The sequence below is a fragment of the Crocodylus siamensis genome, chromosome 9, assembly GCF_052110815.1.
Source record: "Crocodylus siamensis isolate JL-2025a chromosome 9, ASM5211081v1, whole genome shotgun sequence".
NCBI classification, from domain to species: Eukaryota; Metazoa; Chordata; order Crocodylia; family Crocodylidae; genus Crocodylus; species Crocodylus siamensis.
The window spans coordinates 68,770,877-68,791,055 of record NC_143403.1 but is presented as its reverse complement, the minus strand read 5'-3'; the positions used below and the strand labels follow the sequence as shown (position 1 = coordinate 68,791,055).

The following is a 20,179-nucleotide window of genomic DNA, read 5'->3' as shown; positions in this document are numbered from 1 at the left end:
AGGTGGATTAAAGGCACTCTACATGGTTTTAATACAAATTGTTAATGAAAATAAGTTTTATTACATCAAGTAATAAATACATACAAAGATGCAAATAACAGTTTTAGTCATTTATCCAGAATGTTTTGTTTTTTTTCTTCTTTTCTTTTTTTTGGCAAACTTGCAACTGAAATCTTCAGCCTTAGTGTGAAAATTAGTTTTCTGGGACCTTGTTATTGTTTAATAGGTTGCCCTGCCTCCTGTATAACTCATGCACTTTAAATGGACTCCAAAGTACTAACAATCATGCAAATGCTTATGCAAAAAAAGGGTTATTTCTAAGCGGGAATCTATGCTGTATGACACTGTGTGATATAGCAGACTACTAGGTAAAACGTGCTATCTCTGCATTTATTTAAAAAAAATCCTTGGAAATTATGTCAAAGGATGGAAGTTTGACAATCTGGGGTTACGTGAATAGGCAAAAAAAAAAAGAATGAGACTGCGGCTGAATAGGAAGGGAAGTGAAGTATAGCCTGAGGGATAGAAAGCATTCCTTTGCATGCAGTTCAGCCTCAACAATCTTTAGAAATAATTTGGGGAGTTTAACATCTTAAAAAAATGCAAAACCTTGTCAGTTGAAAAAAAATCCTTGTTTTTCTCATTCTTAACTACATTTTTAAGGGCAAAAAAAGGAACATAAAACATTCAAAATAAAAGGATTTATCTGAATGTTTTGAAAGTCACCAAGGGAATAACTAGTACTCTTCCTTTGTAAAGAGGTGGAAAATCTTTTAACTGAATTAGTGGGCTAGGATCTTGCATTCCGTTCAGTCTCAGCCAAGCATTCTCGAACTAATCCTCTAGCATGAATGATGCCTGCAAAAGAATTGTACATTTTTGAGCATCTCATCCAGGTGCCAACTAAGGAAGTGAAAGTTCACAGGGAAAAAAAAAACAGCCTTTCCATTCTAAAATAACTTGCAAAGCTTCCACAATGCCCCTTAGGGAAGGCAGCTTCCCCACCCCCCACAAACCACCACAGCTAAGAAGTTTTTCTCCCCCAAATTGGCATCTGAAGTTTGAAGGGGGTCCAGACCAAAGTCCTCAGCCCCCTAAAGGTGGCAGCTCCACATTCAGTCAGATTTAAAGTTTGTGCCTATCTACATTTAGAAACCTGACCTTTAAAAGTGGGGGTCTTGCACAGTTGTCATTTGACTAGTGATTATTTTTTAGTGAGATTATCAAACCCTGAGGTAGTATTTGCTCTGAGAGGATGTGTCTGGAAAATCTAAGCCATAATAGCAGCCCCCTGCAAGGAGTGGTGTCTGGAGAAGGGAAGCTTCTGTAGTGATTTCCTCTTTTTAGTAACACTGGGGCAGCTCCAGCCAGGAGAGTTTTAGTGTAGACTGCCATCATCGTTTTAAGCACTGGCCTCTACCCTTGCTCAGATCCAGTGGATTTGAACTGAAACATTTCCAGGAGCTTAACTCCCTTGAGTTCTGAAAAATCCCAGCCTTGGTATAATACCAGCAGCCAATCTAGATTCAAGCTCCCAGTGTCATTAAAAGCAGTGAAGTCTCAGCTTGTGTTGGGAACAAGAGATATTTTATAGCCAGATTTACCCACAGCAGAGAAGGGTACTTTTTGGCAGTACAACAAGAGAGATTAGGCTGATTTCTCAGCTCACTCCTCCTGTTCCTTAACAGGAGGGAAACCTTACAGGCAGGGTACTCTGCCTTCACAGAACTGCTAATCCAGAGACTTTTAGGTCCCAGCTACAGTCCCCAAAGGAAGAATTGTTCATTAAGTCATTACAGTGAAAGGTTCTGCAAAAGAGTTATGTGTCTACACGCAAATATTTGCGTCCTGTCTAGAAAGGCTGATGCATACTCCAGGCAGCACATTAGGTGTCAAGGTGCCTAGTATATGCAGCACAGGTCCAGTCCCCTGAGTTATGTTGGAAACTGGGATTAGTTGATTTTATATCTTAATAACATGGGTGGGCTTTGAAACTAGTGGGAAGGAGTCCTATTCTGGAAGAGGCATGTATGTCAGGTGCCTTTCCACTGCTGCAAACCACCCAAGCACGTGCACACGTGTTAATTCCCTCTCCTGGGCGTAGATTTTTGCAGCGTTGGCAAATTAGCAAGTTAATCAGCCACTTGCACAGCCACCTACCAGCATTACAGACAGGGCCTCGATCTTCAAACCATGCTGTGCAAACATTTGCTGTGATAGCCAAAAGCACGACTCACTTTCCTCTTACAAGCAGCTGAAGTAAAGGTGATGTTCACGCTAACAGTCTGCATCTTGCCAGACCTCTCCCAAGTTGTCCTATTAGCCTATTGCCACTCTTGATCTATTGACATTGACTCAGCCAATGCAAGAGAGAAGTGACTCCTGCAACATTGATTTTAGTCCAGCCAGATTCCACTTATCACTTTTCAGCAGACTTTATAGCATCCTTTCCCAGAACAGCTACTAGTCATTTTATTGCATGTCATGGCAGATATATTACTCCCCCATTAACGGTTGAGCTTTAAATAAAACCTCTGTAGTCCTGGGCAAGCGGAGAGTGGATTTGCAAGGTGGTGAAGTTATGTCTGCTACAAACACATACTCTCTTCAGTCTGAATGTACGAGCCAAGCTCAGTGCATGGATCAAAGCAGCTGAAGTAGGGGAGGAAAAGGCTTTATGCCTTGCTGCCACAGGGTACGGCAGCCTGGGAAACTACACTCGGCTGCGTACGCCCTCACGGGTCACACTAGCAGTCAGAGTGCCCCCATTCCTTCAGGAACGTCCCTCCCACGGGTCCTGAAGAGGGAGATATAGACAGTCTCGTTTCCCCTCTGCTGCCAGGAAAAGACGTTTGTGACCCCTTTTAGCTGTATGAAGGAAGCTGTAGAGTTAATTAACGGAGCCCTTAGACCCCAGGAGCCTCTGGCTCCCTTCAATGTAATTATGTTCAATTATCAATGCGCATGGGAGTCTAAGCATCACAAACTTGGGGGCAGGAGAGAGTAAGACGCCAGCTGCTGCTGCAGCGTACTGCTGTACTACTCAAGTGCATGTTACCTTTTTCTCTACTGTCCATTTAACATACAAGTCACTGACACAACCTCGTTCAGCTAAGGCTTGTTGGGCTGAATACAGTTCTCTGGTGTGACACAGACCCTTTGATTTGTGGTTTGAAGTCTATAGGAGAGACCCTACGTGACTAAGGGCATGTCTACACAGCAAACCTACCACCCCAGGCAGCAGCATCCTCACACGCGCACACTGCACTGCTCCCCACGACAACTGCATCTACGTGGTGCTTCAGGCAGGCTAATCAGTGCTGAGTGACAGGGCCGATTAGTCCTTTCCTGTGCTAAGGAACCCACCTGCAGCACTGCACAGATGCAGCTACTGCTTCAGGGCCAGGAGATAATTCAGGCAGAGCAACATGCTGTGTTCAAGGGCACTGCCGTTTTGCCTGGTAAGCAGAGCCATCCCTAGGGGTGTGCAGGGCATACAGCATATCAGCCCATGTGGGGCCAGGGGTGGTGAATGAGGGGGCAGGGGCGGCAAGCGGCCAGAGCACAGAGCCAGCGGTGCATGGCAGCCACGGCAGAGCTGGCAGTGTGCAGTGGCCACAGCCAAGCTGGTATGCCACTGTCCTGTATGGCACTGTCTGCAGGGGCCCCCCAGAGCACAAGACCTGGGGCGGCTGCCCCAATTCACCGCCCCCCAGGGACGGCCCTGCTAGTAAGTTTGCCTTGTAGTTATGCCTGACGTTACCAGAAACAGAGACACATTGAGGGGCTGGGCAGTTATGCTAACTTGGAGCCCTCTCTGTGCCATGCACTGGTTTCTCTTGATAGATGTCAGTGATTCCATCGTCTATGTTAACTAACTTAACTAAGTTAAGACATCTCAAATGTCTGCCCTCTGCGGTTGTCCGAAAACAATCTGTAAGCAATATACATGAGAAGACAGATATGTTTTACATGTCTAGTAAAAATTACCTCGTTTTAGCCTCTCCATGGCACTTTTACTTCCCGCATACGTGGGTCTAATTTCTTTTCCTAATTCTTCTATGATAGCTAGGAGTTCTGCATATTTGCTTTGTGGTACTTGACTGCTGCTGGTACCCTACAGTTTGAAAGAAGTTAATCTGAGTTACACAGTGAAAAACAAACAGCTGGAAAGAGCAACTATTTCACAGAGCTTGTCCTGGCCATTTGCACTCCAATTTTAGAAGGCTATGAACATGATGCAGCTGTAGCTCCTGTTTTTGTAATCAGATGCTGCTCAGGTGCATTATTTCTTCTCACCCAACTGCAGGACTGGAGCCTTGGGTTGTAAAGCATTTAATTTAGACAGCACTGCAAACAGAGTTAACAAATGCAACCCCCTTGTTACAGCCTCTCCCCCTCCTCTCTCTCCCCACCACACTTTTCACTTTCTGTACTCTAAGTACAAGTACAGGCAGAAAAACGTTTACAGAATAAGTTGAACTAGGGGGGAGTTAGTGGGACACAATTACAAGAAAATGGTTTACACATCAAAAGAAAGCGTCCTTCCCCCTGTTAAACATTAGAAGCTGCCCCGAAGTGGGAAGTTAGATCCCTGCAGCAGCCGACAAAGAGGCTTGGCTCATGCAGTGCAGAACACTGAAAATTGTAAATTACCCACAGAAAACAATTAGGAATGCAATACTGCTACTATTCATTATTTGTAACACAGTAAGTGTTGAGTTGGTTTCAGCCCTGAACATCAGATCACGAGCTATCCTCATTTTATATCCTCACCTTTGTCTTGGAACACAACTCGCATCGTGGTTCACCATGAGTCAGAAAAGCAGAGGCTAGTGGGCAGCTATTAACTAATCCCTGATGAGCATTATAATTATTCTAGTATGACATGAGGACGCATGTAATGACTCTGTTTGCCATTTGGATTTTATTTCCGAGCCCTGGAGAGGGCACATGGACAACAGCCCACAATTTACTAGCTTGAGCAAGGGCATTGTCACCAGAAAGATCAAAACAAAAAAAATTTGAATGTTACCTGCATCCCTTGTGTGTAGCCTAGGGACGGTGGTCCGTAGTCATTTATAAGTTGTCTGTATTGTGCAGATGTGGCCATACTTGTGGAGGGAGAGTGAACGCTTCCAGCTTCCAAGAGAAAAAAAAACTAAATCAAGACTTATTAGCTAAAGATGGATTAGTCAATACACATTAGGACTCAGTTTAGTGGGCTTTTTTCTCCTTTTTTTAAACCGTAACCTGATTCTTCTTCTCCCAGCCCACTAACGTCAATTAAGAGTCACACTATTCATTGGAAACCGTACCAATGATTAGCATCGCAGTCCTTTCACAGCTACTGTACATTTGAAAACAGTGCAGGCTGTAACATTAGCCACAGCATTTGCACTCGTTCAAGGGAAGTCCAGTATAGCATTGCAGGTTGCTCTGCAGACTTACTGTAAACACAGAGGAGCTGTATTTTTGCTCATGCCCTACAAATTAAGTCCAACACCAAGCTATTTTCAATTTAACAGCACAGATTACGATCAATTTTTACATCTCAAAGTGTCATCAAGTGGACAAGGCAAAATTACCCTCACTGCCAGGACCACAACTCAGAACTGGCGGCAATCGGATGAAGTGTCTGGGTCCCTCTGTTCATTGTGTGACATCAGCAGTGAATACTGTTGCTATTTTCTACCCTCTTCTGTGATGTCAGACCCTTCTAACCAGTCAGGTCGCACCATGCAAAAATAAACCAAAGTAATGTAAAACTACCCAGTTTGAGGGGGTTTTTGGTTGTTAAGTTCTAATGTTTCCTAAGATTTCCAGACTTCAGGGGGTGGCGACACTGCTGTAATACAACAGTCTCAATATAAAACACACATTTACTTTTTTCACTATCAGGCTTTACGGTCTCCTAAAGTGTCTACTGGCTGAGGCACTACTTTGGGGGACAATAAATCCCAATGTGGATCTTAACAGAAGCAATTATTGGCTTAATGCTCCTTGTTTGGTTAAAAAATAGTTAATTCCTTACAAAGACAGACTGCATCAAGCATAGCAGCTTCTGGAGGGTGACTTGTTCTGAAGAGAGCAAGGTGAGATATTCATACAGCACAGGAACTTCTCCATCAAGCCCACCCTCCTTCAAAAACAGTGTTTCCTTTAGGATTACATTAATCAATCAATGTGGCTTTTTTAAACTAACCAACAGGCCCTTCCTTAATGAGTTCTGCCAGGGTGATTGATCAAAGATCTGTCCCACCAATGGCAAAATCGTTGTGGGTTTTTTAAATTTGTGTCTTTGTTCTTAATGTGTTTGGGAGAGAAATGGGGGTGGGAAATCATTTCCCCCTTTTCCTAAAGGGCCACAAACTGTTCAAAGGGATGTACGGGATACAAATCCAGCATCAGATCCCCCTGATTTAAAGACCCAAACACCATCCCCTTTACAGTCTACTAATGGCACCCATCCATCTTGTCTCCTTATCTTCCCACTGAAACAGCCTCCTCGATCATCTGTCATCCATCCTTTTCAGGAAAATGCACCATTAAGCACACGCTCACACACACACACACACACACACACACACGCACACACGCACACACGCACACACGCACACACGCACACACGCACACACGCACACACGCACGCACGCACACCTCTGCCCATGTTCAGAGCCTTGCCTCACTATGACTTCTGGCCCAGCAGGGACTGCAAAAGCAGACTCAAAGAGGCTTTATACCAATAGGTTTTAGCTACTCCTTTGCTTTCCTTTTCCTCATCAAATGCTCCTGGGTCCTACTGTTGCTTTCCTCCCTGTCCTCTTCCCCCAGGGGCCACTCAGACCCAACACTGCTTTTCTGATGGACAGGTCCCTCTCCTATAACCTCCCTCCAAGGGATACTTCCGCTGACTTCCCAAGGGAGACATGCGCCTTGTTTGCCTACCTTGGTTGCCATTTAAAAGACAAGCTACAGTATTAGGATCGGAAGTTGTGCAATTTATAACGTGCTATTTTTGTTGCCGAGTGTTTTAATCCCGATTTCTTTTCTTCCTGGAAAGATGCTATCAGAGGAAACACAAGGCCAGAGTTCAAAGTGTCAGAGACAAGCCTGAGTGCAAAAGGGATATTTTTTGGCAGAATCATTCTGCTTTTGCAGCAATCCCAGGGTATTGTCATGGCCTTGTGTTTGCTCCCAGAGCAAGGGGTGTTCTCCCCTCATGCTGGCTACTGGGGCATAATAACCTAGTCAAGGCAGGTTGCAGTTTTCATGCCAGTTACTTAGTTCAGACAAATGGCAGGCTCTCACGTAGTCTTTACCTCCATCTGCCAACTCACATGAAAAATCTGAACTGCCTCGTCTTCACAAAGATGTCACACCCAGCTGGCAATCGAACCTCGGCTGACACAAGGTAAGGACACTTCTCTTCCCTACTGAAGACATCAGGACCTTTTCAACTGTGTTTTCTATTCCTACGCTGTGGAATATTAGTTGCCGACAAAAGGCACGTACCGTTCATTGCAAGATTTCTACATCCAGCTCTTAACCAATATTTCTGAGTCAATCGTATGAAGTTATAACCACCACCCAGGGTGCAACTGTGCAGGAGGCAACATCTTTTCTCCAAGAATTGAGGGCTTTACAAACACCGTGCAAGGCAGCAGGGTTTGACTGCACCCACGAACAACTGGTGCCTCCCGAGATGGGGGGGGCACAATTTGTGGGTGGCAGCATCGGCGGCAGGGTGGCAAGCGGTGACCACCTGCAGAAGCCGGTGGTGGTGATCAGCGACTCCCCACAGAAGTGTCCAGTTGTGGGGGGGAGGCACATGCCCCATTGCCTGCCCAAAGAGTTGCCTGTGACTGCACCGGTTTTGCAGAAAGGAAAACTGGGATACAGGCAGGTGACATGACTTTCCCCAAGCCCACAAAGCCAAGTCTCCTCTTACAAAGGCTTGCTGTCAAACTATTATGAACAATCTCGCTGAAGTCAGTCCGACAGTTCACAGCAATAAACACAACACCTGGGAATCCGTGCTCACAAGCTCAGGCTCTGAATCGTTTTGGAGAACAATACAAGTGCCCTGACCCCAGTCACTTGTGCTGGCTGCTAACCACCACGTGGACCATGAAGTCAAAGAAACAGGAACCTACCAAAGTCATCACAGCTGGCTGCTACTTAACAGCAATACAGAAGAGACATGTTATTGATCTTCTCAGACCACATTAAAACCAAGCCACATTCCCAGTCTGCACAAAGGTCAAGATGACACAAGGAACATATGGAAAATTTTAAAAACCCCAAAAACCAGTACATGCCCCTTATACGGGAGACAGAGCAGTAAATCTGTAGCAAGATGCCTGCCTGGTCAAGTTGCACAGGTCTGCAAGCTGACAATAAGGCATTGCAGTACCAGGTCGCTGGTCTCTGCATGGCAGCTTCGTTTCATTAGCATGAAAGTAAGAAATATAAGACAAACAAGGAGACTATGCTAGCAGCCTGAGCCCGTCGGACAGCCACAGAAAGAAGCCCAGGACTGGAATTTCAGCGCCATCAAACCCGTTCCCATCTCGTTTTGTTAGTAATCGGATCAATGGAGTGCTGCCACCTGAGCAGCCAGAAATGCTGTATTGTCTACTCTCCCCCTAGCATATGCAGAGCTGGGATGCAGACACTAGAGGCCATTACTGAGTAAAGAATGTCCTGCCAAGTGACAGATCGTGGTAACCATGGTGAGTTTACCTGTTTCTTTGCAGTCTGCATCAAAAATGTAATAAGACATAATGCCATGCGCCAACCACTTTATCAGCAACAGCAGCAGCAGCCGGCACGCAGAACAAAGAGAGGGATTGGACTTGGCTGTGATGCCAGCGCTGTGTGCACGGCGAACGCCCATGTCAGACGCTGTGCCAGTCAAACCCAGCTGGAGGGTGGGACTCCTCACAAGGAACAGAAATGAGAGTTGGTTTGTCTGGGAGGAGGTTGCAATCCTGATAACGAGCTCGGCTGAGGGGTGCTTCATGCACGACAGGGTAATGGACCTTAGCTTTTCCTCAGCCTCCCTCAAAGGTCGATGAGTGAGGCTGCTCAGTTAACCCCACCTACACCTGCCCGTCTCGGATCACCTAACCCGGGCACTGCCATTCTAACTGGCAGGAAAAATCAAGCCAGCAAGCCCCATGCTATCAGGTCCAGACATGGATGGGTAGGTCTACTGGAAAGAGGACTTGCTCTCCAATTAGCTATGCCACGTTCATGTAGCCTGGAAGACGAGCTTGATTCACTTCATGCTCACTTGTGCTGGCTGCTAACCACCACGTGGGCCAGGAAGTCCAAGAAATAGGAATCCAAGCAAAATACAAATCCACCTCTTTTTGCCATTTTCAGTGCAAAATATTCCCAAAGTCTGGGCTGTGCAGATAGGAACGATACACCTGCCAGGAGGGCTGACTATCACACCGGCTCTGGCCACCTCAACCCATTGAAGGTGTTGATGCCATCTCCAGAGCCCCCTGTGGCTTCAATCTTGGCCGCTGCAGACGTCTTCCTCGGCCAGTACTGGGGAAGAAGCCAGTTGGAATGGCTCTCACCACAGCCCGAAATACGTTCTTGGCGGGCGAAGGAGGACACAACTCAAATCCACTCCTCACCTTAGCCCAACTGAGCTCAAGGTGATGGGCCTTCCCCAACTGGGGTGGTGCCTTGGAGGTCACTTCATCCTATTGATCCCACCCAGTAGAGGACTGGCTATTGTTTTAACACAAATACATCAGCTCAGTGCTGCACCTCTAGACCTAGACAGATCGACACACAGGCCTAACATACCAGAAACCATGTAATAGCTGATTGTTCTTTAAGACCCAGCCGTTAAGAGTAACACAATTCTGTGGAAATCTCAGCTTTTTAAAAGGCCATTTCTAGCCTTCCAGTTTGCAGAGAACTGCTTGAACATGCAACTCAAATGCACCTGAGAAGTTCAGCAATGCAGGACTGGAAGGGACCTCGTGGGTCGCAGGGGCGAGCGCCTGCGATTGCAGTCACGTTACAGAATCCCATCCAACAACTGTTCAAGCTCCATCTTAAAAATAAATGTCAGGGATTTTTATTTTGTTTGCACTGGGAGGTTGTTCCAAAAGCTCACTCCTTGGATGGCTGGAAGCCTTTCCCGGATTGTCACACTAAATTTATTCATGGTTAATTTATATCTGTTTTGCTCTTGTGCCAATATTGTACTTAACTAAAGGGCAAAGAACAGTTTTAGCAAAAGGCCCCAAATAGATGTACATATTTTTGCTCTCAGACTCACAATTCAAGACCACGTCGCAATTTTGGAGTGAAGGGGCTTAGCAGGACAAGACACAGACAGAGAGGCGCGGGAGTGGCTGATGGTGTCATCAGGGGCTCAGAAAGAGCAACAGGTTCAGACACCCTCCGAATCCGACACGTTCTTTCCTCACCCACTTTCTCCATCCTGTCATTCCCAGCTGCTGTCTGCAAGTCTGACTCAGCATCCTCTAAAGTACATGGGAAGATCTTGTTGACTTAGAGAGGCCTGGAACCAGGCCTTATGTCAGTCCCATTATATATTCCGCACGCGTGCGCACGCACGCACACACGAGGCAACTCCTATTTAAATTGCGTTTTGAATGCAAACAGACCAACTGGGAGCTTAATGCACCTGTGCACCCAGACCAGTTACTGCAAGGTAAACGAGGGCAGATTTGCACCGGTTTTTCTGCAGGAATTGCCTGCATACTCTCTTACCTCGCAGCACCCAGAAGCTAGCCCACAGGAGCTTGTGCTTCAGTGAAAAAACAGCGCTTTAAATACACAGACCCAAGCCTGTCTTTGAACACTAGCGCGCACCAGGAATAACTCTGCTGGATGTTTTCGAGTGACACCAGAGTGAAATGGGTTTAGGTGAAAAGAGCATCAAGCCCTGGAGCGTGCTTGTAGACGGGGCGGTAGTCTCAGCCATTCTGCCTGGGGATTTTCCACAGCTTATTTGCCTCCCTGCAAGTGCCCACACGCCAGGAGCTGGGATCTCCCCCAGGGCACAGGCCCGAATTGTGGACTCCGCCTGGTTCCATTCTCCATGCCCACCAGGCTGAACCAGGGTTCGGTGCCCAAAGAGGAAGTGAGAACAGCTCTTTGCACCCCAGACCCACGGACTCGGTGTGTCCAGAACATAAGCGATGTCCCATGGACATAAGCATCTCTGCCAACGGCTCTCGGGCTGATCTAGCGCAACGGACAGGACTGGAACTGCTGAACTAGAGGCCGCTCGCTCCATGTGTCCTCCCCAATCTTCTTGCATCTCTCCAAGCACCTTAAGGAAAACTATTTGGGCTCAAAGGGGTGGCCCTGATTTTAATCTCTACCAAGTCCCCTTGTGCCCCCCACTTCTGAACCCCTGACATAGGCCGAGTTGTGGAGAGGGGGCCCTAGTGTCAGTAGAGTTAGGCTTGCCATTTCTTTTACACACAAACAAACAGAAGATCCCCAAAAGCTACAATATTCGCTACCCTGATAGTCAAAGATCCTGCCAGATCTTCCCTTAAGCTGCAGGACTTCAGCTCGTGACTGTGGCATTCTTAAGCAAGTTAACATCACACGCAGCCAGGGGATACTCAGGCAAGGTTTTGTGACTCCCAGCTTTTATTTTTAAAGAGTGCAAAATACTTGTCAGTACCCCCAGCACTTTCCTTTCCTATCGGGGAAAGGAAACACAGAGTGGTAACTCGCTTGGTCCTTGACAAAGTGAGTGAGTTACAACTCAGCAACAGCACGTTTCTTCTCAGATCATTTTTAAACACAATACAGACTGCAGAGCACACATCGCATTACGGGCACTGAATTAAGTGCCAGTCAAAAACAGTGCCCGCAAAATGATTAAAGTCTTTAAACTGTGAATCCAAGACAAGTGTACACAAACATTTTGATTTAAACTTCAAAGAGACCAAAAGAGACTCATGTAGTGACAAGCTACCTCTCTGCATCTGGCTCGCACTAACCAGTGTCCTTGCTTTCCGTACGTCCTAGGAACGACGGATCCCACGCTCCCCATGAGACCTGAATAAGGGCACTTGGTAGCTCACTTGCGACCATACCAAGTCTTAAATATCGCTGCAAAGGGTGGTAAGGCAGGAATACGCTCTGGCAGATCTGAGTCAGAGCCTTGATGGTACAAGAAACCGCAGCGGACTGGGTGGGGCACGTGTGTCCCTCTGCCTCTGCTAGACGGACTTCGATCTGCTCAGCTGCCTGGCACAGCTAAAGGAGATTCTCTTGGCTCAAGTTGGAGGGAATCCTTGAGATTTTGGAGCATAAAAATCTGAGTTGGGGGCTTGTCTATATTATGGGCCGTGGCCAGCACCATTATGCTGTTGCAGACCCCAAGGGAAGATGCCGCATATGACCAATGAGCTTAACTACATCACTTTCCCAAACAGCACCCGCCAGACTGACAGAAGCCCCCTTGGGTGGCATAGCGATGTTGGCGAGGGCGCGATCCCTTCACATCCACCCATAGCTACACAAGCAACACATTGAACACTGCATACGCAGCGACAGCCCCGGAGGTTCGAATAGACTCTGCGTTTAAAGGCTCACCATCACAAAGTGTAGAGCTAGGATGCTGCCTGTTTTAAAACCCTGGTCAAATCTGTTGCAATGCTCTCCTCTGGATTCTCGATAGAAATGCTTCGGAACAGCTCCATTCCCATCCTGGGATGCGAGAGTTGCAGGGGGCAGGGAAAGGGGAGTGATAAGCTACCGCTTCTTTGAGGATCAGAAACCAAAGATTTCCAGTGCAATTTGTAACGCCAAACACCATTCCCAGGCTGGGCAGATTCTGAGCAAAATGATTAAAAATGCAAACAACACAGAGCCATAAAAGTTCCACAGAAAAGCAGCTGGGGGGAGAGGGGGTTTGGAGAAAGGTACAGGGTCCAACTTTCAGCTCTCACTCACAAGTTGATCCGTTGGAATCAATGGAGAGCTACCAGTTTCATCAACTGGGGATTGTCCCTAGTTGGGGAGGGGCTGGAAATCAAAGAGCAACCAGTACTTGGCAGTATCCAAAGAATGGCAAACAATGGGCATCAGCAAGGAATTAAAATGCAGAAGACAGGAGAAAGCAGGAGATGAAGGTACTGGGAGAGATCAGAGGATGTGAGCAGGCAGCATCACCTGTATTAATCAGGACTCATTTTTCACTTTGATATAATTAAAGAATAAAGAGGGCGCCTGCGTCTGTGATTACCTGAACACCTGCCAGCGGTGGGCTTTGAAATTAAGCATCAGCGCTAAATGTTACACCACAAGCCACCAGGCTCCAGAGAGGGGCGTCCCCCAGGGAAAGCCTCGAGATGCTCGGTGTTGAGTCACACGGGGCCCGAACCGTTAGCGCCCTGCACGATGCATCATCCCTCCCACCTGCGCAGAGTGCGTGTCAAACCCGGTATAAAACCACACTCCTTGGCTGGGGTGTTAAGGAAGACAAAGCAGGGGGGCCAGCAGGGAATCAGGCCCCCCGGCACATCATGCAGGTTGGCGACGTGCAGAGGAGGATGTCTTTCTTCCTCCCCCACTGCATCCCAAGAGCTGGGAAGAGCCTTCTCCCCCCCACAAAAAAATCTATTATCTGCACACAGGCCCCAGCCCTGTGCTGTAGCCCGCCCCAAACCCAAGGCAGTGCAACCATCTCACCCTTGTCCTCAGAGACATGGTCCTAAGTCTGATGGCGCTGGTTGCTCCAAGTGAGCGGGCCTGTCGGGGGGGACAGGCTGTGGCCTGACCGCACCATGCCGTTAAAAATGCTGTTGCACAGGGTGGCTCCTCTCCGTTTTGCCCCCTGACCTGAGTAGAGCTGGCCCGAGTGAACTCTGCTGGGAGGATCCAGCCCCCAGAGCCGTGCTGCCATGGCCTTTCCAGACACCCCTGCGCTGCAAAGCATCTACCTGGGACTCGCAGCTGTCCAGACCCCTGGGCCCTGCAGATGCAGAATTCACAGGGAGAAGCTTCTGCAGAGCTGGTTTCAGGCCAAAGAGGCAGATTTCCTGTTTCTGTCCCCTCTGCATGATAAAGCAGGGGGAGGAAAGGGGGGGGAGAACGTTTGGAAGCAAACCCAGGATTTCCACTCTTAGCTGGTGGCATTTAATTTAGACACAATAGAGAAGCAATCTCCTGAAACCCAGAATTAGGCTCCAGCAAGGAGGGGGTCCATTTGCAGTCACATCACTCTGAATGCGATATGTGTAACTGCAAGGACTTCTTTGTCTAACTCCCTTGGCCTGAGGCCATGGTGCTGGCATTACCAGGAGCTAGAGGAAGGGCTGGCGTGCGAGGGATAATGGCAGAAGACAGAGAGGAAAGAGAGAGCCCATTTTGGATCCTGACAAGAACGTTTTTCATTTAAAAAGACGAGGCGGGTGCCGAGGATGAAATGAGCACAGGACCGAGCGCAAGTTAGGCAGGGAGAGTTGAAGCATCACACAGAGCAGCTGCTGAAAAGCTGCGGAGAGGAGGAAGAGCAGCATGCAGGAATGCAATGCCCCGATCATGGCAGAAGCGGCAGAGATCAGGCCGACAGACCAGCAGCAACGAAAGCGCAGGGAGGAAAACTTTCCGAGCCGCTCCCAGGGCCCATCTCAGGAGCACGCTGGACGCGGGGCTGCCTGTGGCTTTCGCAGGACGAGCTGTGAAGGCTCGTTTTTCTGCCCTGGCTCCATGACACCAGTCAAAAAAACAACAGAAAATTCTCACTCCCCTGCAGTTATCGGGAGATATTTCAGAGATGAGACGTAGGTGCCAGCCAGAGCCAGGACGGCCCGCTCCCACTGCTGGCGGCTTTCTGGGGACACCGCTGCTCTCCGCACCAGGCTGCCACGAGAGTCCCGAGCCAGAATCGCTTCTCGATTACCAGCCCTTCGATTTTCCGAAGCAGCCCAGGGACACGAGGGTAGGCTGCACATTCAGTGTCCGCACCTGGGACACCGCAGACATGCAACCCCTTGCACAAAGCTAAGCAGAGGTCGTAGGACTGGCACTCCGTTTAGCCACGTCTCTCCTGGGGACAAAGCCATGAGCCTGGCTGTAACTGCCACCCTCCCGGTCCCTGGGGCAGGGGGACCTGTCCCCAGTCCCCTCCACTCACCCCGACCACCGGGATCAGACGAGGCAGTGCTGCAAGAGCTCCGAGGGAAACATTTCTCACTCCTCCGTCAGCCAGAAGAAGGTTAAAGAACCTCCTTCCTGTGGGGATTTCATGTCAGACCTGCAGGTCAGGCTGGGGGAAGGAGGAGGGATTTTAAACCCAAACGGTTCAAACCAACTTCTCCATTTTTGTTTTGTTTCCAACCAGAGCGGGGCCGCGCCGCGCCGTGCCCGGGGAGCCCCCGCGCAGAGCTCCCCCATCCCACGCAGCGATCACCCCAGGGACCCCGGCGCCCCTCCGGGCCACGGCCCCTTGGGACAGGGCCAAGAGAGGGCCCAGGCACGGGAACGCGGCAGCGCGCGCACAAAGCGTCTACCGGAGTCTGTACACACGCAGTCTACACACACTCCCCCTAGACACACGTGCTCAGAGTCTGCACAGAGCGCCTACACACACGGTCTAAACACACACCGTCTGTACACACACCGTCTACATACAGTCTAGAGACACGCTGGGTCTGCACAGAGCGTCTACACGCGCGCACACGCACACAGAGTCTAGACAGTCTAGAGACACACGCAGCCTACACACACACACACACACACACACACTGAGTCTAGAGACACACACTCCAGAGTCTACAGAGCCTCCACGCTCACAGTCCACAGACACACTCACACAGAGCGTCGGCACAGTCTGGAGGGACGCGCTCAGAGTGCACACGCAGCGCACACTCACGCACACGCCCGCCCGCTGGCGGGGCCGGCGAGGGGCGCCCCGTCCCGTCCCGTCCCGTCCCCCGAGGGCGGCCGAGCGGAGCGGGCAGACGCCGGCGGGGCCGGGCCGGGCCGGGCCGGGCGCTGCCTCTCGCTCGCCTCCCGGGGCGCGGCGCGGCGCGGCGCGGGCGGAGGCCGGGGCGGCGGCGGCGCGGCACTTGCAGGGTGCTGCCAGCAGCGGTCCTCGCTGAGACGCCGGCGGAGCTCCCGCCCCGGAGCAGCCGGGCGCCCCGGGGAGCGGCCGCGCGGGGCGCCGACCAGCCGCCCGACCCCGCACCTGCCGGGGCCCGGGGAGAAGTTTGCGGCCGGGCCGGGAGGGAGGGACCCCGCGGGGCCGGCGGGTCGGCGGGCGGTTTTGGGGGGTGCCCAAGTTGCGGCCCCCGCGCACTCACCGGAGCCGAGGCCCGCGCCGGGGAGGTGCGAGCTCACGCTGGGCTTGTAGGACATGCCGAGAGCCATGCCCGAGCCGGCCGGGCCGCGATCCCGCCGCCCCGGCGCTGCCAGCCACTTTGGGTTGTTTACAGCAGTCGCAGCACCGGCAAATATGGCCGTCACTTTGTATTGACACCCACAATGCAATCCATCAGCCGCGCATCACCGGCCGGCGGGCGGCCAGGAAACTTTCGGGGACGCGGCCCAGCCCCGGGGCCTCCCGCCGCCGCCGCCGGGCAGCGCCCCCGAGCCGCGCGGGGCCCCGGGCAAGGCCGCTCCGCGCCCGCGCGCCGCCGTCCCGACTCGGAGCGGGACGCGGGACACGCGGGACGGGGACGCCCCGGCCAGGGGGAAGCCCCGGAACCCCCCGCGCGCCGCCGGTGACGTCGCTGCCCGCCCGGGGCACGTCACGGAGTTCCCTGGAGACGTTCCAGGGCCCCCGCCGGGCCCGGGCGGGGGGGCTTTGCCGGGAGCCTGGTGGGGAGGGGGGGCGCCACAGGCAGCGTTCAGGCGGCATCCGCCGGGCACGTCTGTCTGCTCGCAACCGTGTCAAATAAGGCCGGCTGCAAGGGCCGAGCCCTGAGCAAGGGGCTGAGATGAAGACGGGAGCGGCGCCGGGCAGAAAGAGGGCCCGGAAATGGTCATTTTGTTTCCGTTGTCCAATTATTATCATCATCATCCCTGGCGGAGGAGGGGGCAATGCCAAAGTTTGCTCCGGGCTGGTGGACGGGATCCTGGGGCAAAGTGCTTTTCGGGCTGGGGGCGCAGGCGTGACTGGGTGTTTCCCACCACCCAAATTAATGGGGGAGGGGGTGAAAACTCTGACAACCAATTACAAAAATAAATAAAAGGACCCAGGTTCTGAGCTGAGACGATCGTGGCCGTCTGGGGGGACGTCGCTGAGATCCTGGGTTGACTCTGGAGCCATTGCAAGCTCCGTGGGACCTGCCTCGGGCCCAAAGCAGCGGATCTACTGGTTGAAGGGGGGGGCCTTGCCTGACACAGTCAGAACTGGGCCTACAACATCTTTCACGTCGTAGCACTTCCACAGCTTTGGTGGGTATCCTCCCCATTTTACAGGTGGGAAAACGGAGTTGCCAATTTGCATAAGAATGCATGTCAGAGCAGGCAAAGCAGCCTGGGTTTCTAAGCTCCCAATACCCTGCTCTAACCACTGGACACTCCATCAAAGCATATCCCCATCATTATAAACGATACCAGATGGACGATCTTGAGGATGCTCTATGCATTCTCACTGTCGAAACTCCACCTGCACGACTCTGGCTATGGCAACGAGGGCCAGAGCAGCATCAACTACAGCTTCAACAACCAGTGGGACCCCTAGTCCCTTGAGGCATTTTGACACCTGCTGGGGGGGGGGCTTTAATTGGCAAGCTGTGCTAATGAAAAGCACCTGACTGTCAGGTGTATTAGTGTCCCCTGTGCTGAAAAAGGGTGGTGGGGTGCTTTGAACTAAAGCTCATCAACCCAGTTTGAGTTCAAAGCTCCCTGCCACTGTGTTTCGGTGCGGGGACACTGATGCACACAATGCTAGGTCTGCTGGAGCGCATTTATCTGACCCGCTGACTTTCCAGCCTGTCAGAACCAGCTCATTGGATTTTCTGACTCCTGTTCCTCCAAGTCTTCAGGTACCATCACGAAACATGCAATAGCCCAATCCTGGAGCCCTTTCCTAGATAAAAAGTCCTACCAATTTGAACTGAGTTCTCTCTGGAGGTGGGTTCATTGCGGGATTGGATCCCACAGCTCCCTAACAGCTGGAGAAGAAACGTGCCGGAGCTACAGGTGTGGGAGGTGAGGGTGAAGCCCGCAGCGAAAGGCGGCAAAGTTTACCTGCAAGTTCTTTTCCTGGTGGTGGATGGTGACACCCTCATTGCAGTGTGGCAAATAACACTTTCCTGGAGAGGAGCTGGTAAATTAATTATGCACGGGGTGGAGTCAGAAAATGTGAGTGCTACTTTCATCTCTGCCACTCGCTTCCTGTGTAAGATCTGGCTCAGAGCAGGAAGTATTTTTATTATGGTCTTGTCCAGCGACCCAGTTAGGATCAGAGTTCATAGTGCAAGATGCTGTGCAAACACACATACGCACAAACTCACTGACCCCTGGCTCTCAAGGGCTTATAATTTAAATGTCCTGAATGCCTTTAGCTCCCATCAACCTTCCTAGGGGTTGTGGCAGTTCAGCAACTGCAGAAATCAGATGAGTAACTTCTCTGTGTCGGTTTCCTCGTCTTTTAAAATAAAGTCAAATTCTTGTCATCGTTACGCAGATCTCTCTGCATCAGGTACTTGGAGATCTAGGAATGAAAAGTGATTGACAAGTACAAAGTGGTCCTGTCTGTTCTAATTTTAGATGAAAGTACCCAATGAGAGGAGTTACAGACAACATGTCAAAATCTCTGCCTGTCTTTGTACCTCTTGATTTGTGCAAAACGTAGTGTTGGTGTGTTCATTTGCATGTGATTTATTGTAACTAAATACATTGTGTATTTTTTGCTCTTGTTATTGTGGAGACACATGTGCCATCTAGAACAGGGAGCAAATCCTAGATCTTTATAGTTGAACATCTATCTCCACGATTCTGGGAGCTTAGAAATACATATAATCAAATCACAATCTAAAACATCTGCAAACTCCTGAGCAGACCATTCATTCACCTGGAAACCTCCCAAATGCCAGCCTGTCTGAAACACAAGACAAAAACACCTGTCTGAAAAGAGATCATCTGGTAGACATGCATCGGTAAAAGAGCATGTCAAGGTCTTGTGTAAATATGTATTTAGAGGTTTTGCTTAAAGCACATCTCTGGCGGCTCCTCCAAACCTTTTATGGTCTGTGTTGTAGACGTGCAACAGTTTCTGAGCTGTAAAAGTCTAGTGGGCAAATACACATGGAGGGCCTATTGTCTGTCTGATAAACTTCAGTGATTCCTAGATGTTATCGCGATTGTAGATCATGGCGCCATCTGTACTGGTTTACCACCTGGGACAGCAGTATTCCCATCCATCTGCTGCCTCTCGGACAGCTTTCCCCTCTGCTACCGGACCTCAAACCTATGTCATTTTCTATCCTTATTTCTTGCTTGTCTTCTACAGCGTTTCCCTCTACAGCGTTGTCTTCAGTCCAGGAACTGGACGCTTGGCATCTCCTCCGAGCACCTATATTGTTAAGTCTGGTTTCTACACCGTGTGTCTGAGCGGGTGGTGTCCTCAGTACTCCTTCCTAGTTACACACCAAACAGACCCAGCTGAGAAACAGGCAGAGGGGGCAAGGGGTCTTGGAAGGGGAGGAGGATGCATGAAGAAGTATTTTTCTGACTGCCTGTCTAGACCATAGATTAACAGCTCCCCCCACCCCGCCAAGTGGCTTTTGCCTTGTGTTTTTTTTCCTCAGGTCTTCCATTGTGCAATGGGTTGCCCAATATTCTGCACCTCTTTGCAACATGCTGTTGCATCACCTGGATGATAATAGCAATCATTTGCCCTTCTATTCAAGCAGTCAGGGATTTCAAAGCACTTCAGAAACAACAGCCCCCATCATAACAACGTGGCCTTCACCTCATGCTTTCCATCCCTAGCTTTCAGGCCACTTGAGAAAGAAGGTCTGTTTACCCCCATTTTACAGATTGAGAAGTGAAGTCTCTGGGCGCCCATTTCGCAGGAGTGGTAAACTCTGATACAGAAGGGTTAGGTTTGACAACGTGGCAGCGTACAGGGTGGCAGCAGAGCCAGGGAGCACACTATGATAGGCCGAGGCTCATGAAGACCTGGGGAGAGCATTTCAACATC

General features: G+C 50.2%; 1 protein-coding gene across 8 annotated transcripts; it reads right to left on the bottom strand.

The window, feature by feature from the left end:
* Nucleotides 1–26: 26 nt before the first annotated feature.
* On the bottom strand, nt 27–18,245 carry CDK2AP1 (cyclin dependent kinase 2 associated protein 1). 8 transcript variants are annotated; one of them, XM_090063836.1, is made up of 5 exons: nt 16,329–16,857; nt 15,161–15,292; nt 5,036–5,142; nt 3,991–4,117; nt 27–858 (listed from the first exon to the last, which is right to left on the bottom strand). In XM_090063836.1, the coding sequence occupies exons 3-5, from the start codon at nt 5,111–5,113 to the stop codon at nt 791–793; spliced, it is 273 nt and encodes a 90-aa protein (XP_089919962.1). In that variant the 5' UTR covers nt 5,114–5,142; nt 15,161–15,292; nt 16,329–16,857; the 3' UTR covers nt 27–790. The 8 variants fall into 8 exon arrangements, 7 of the variants coding, with proteins under 7 accessions (XP_089919962.1, XP_089919964.1, XP_089919967.1 ...); XM_090063838.1 differs by lacking the exon at nt 16,329–16,857 and adding an exon at nt 15,899–16,022; XM_090063841.1 differs by lacking the exons at nt 15,161–15,292; nt 16,329–16,857 and adding an exon at nt 18,223–18,245.
* Between the last annotated feature and the right edge of the window lie 1,934 nt (nt 18,246–20,179).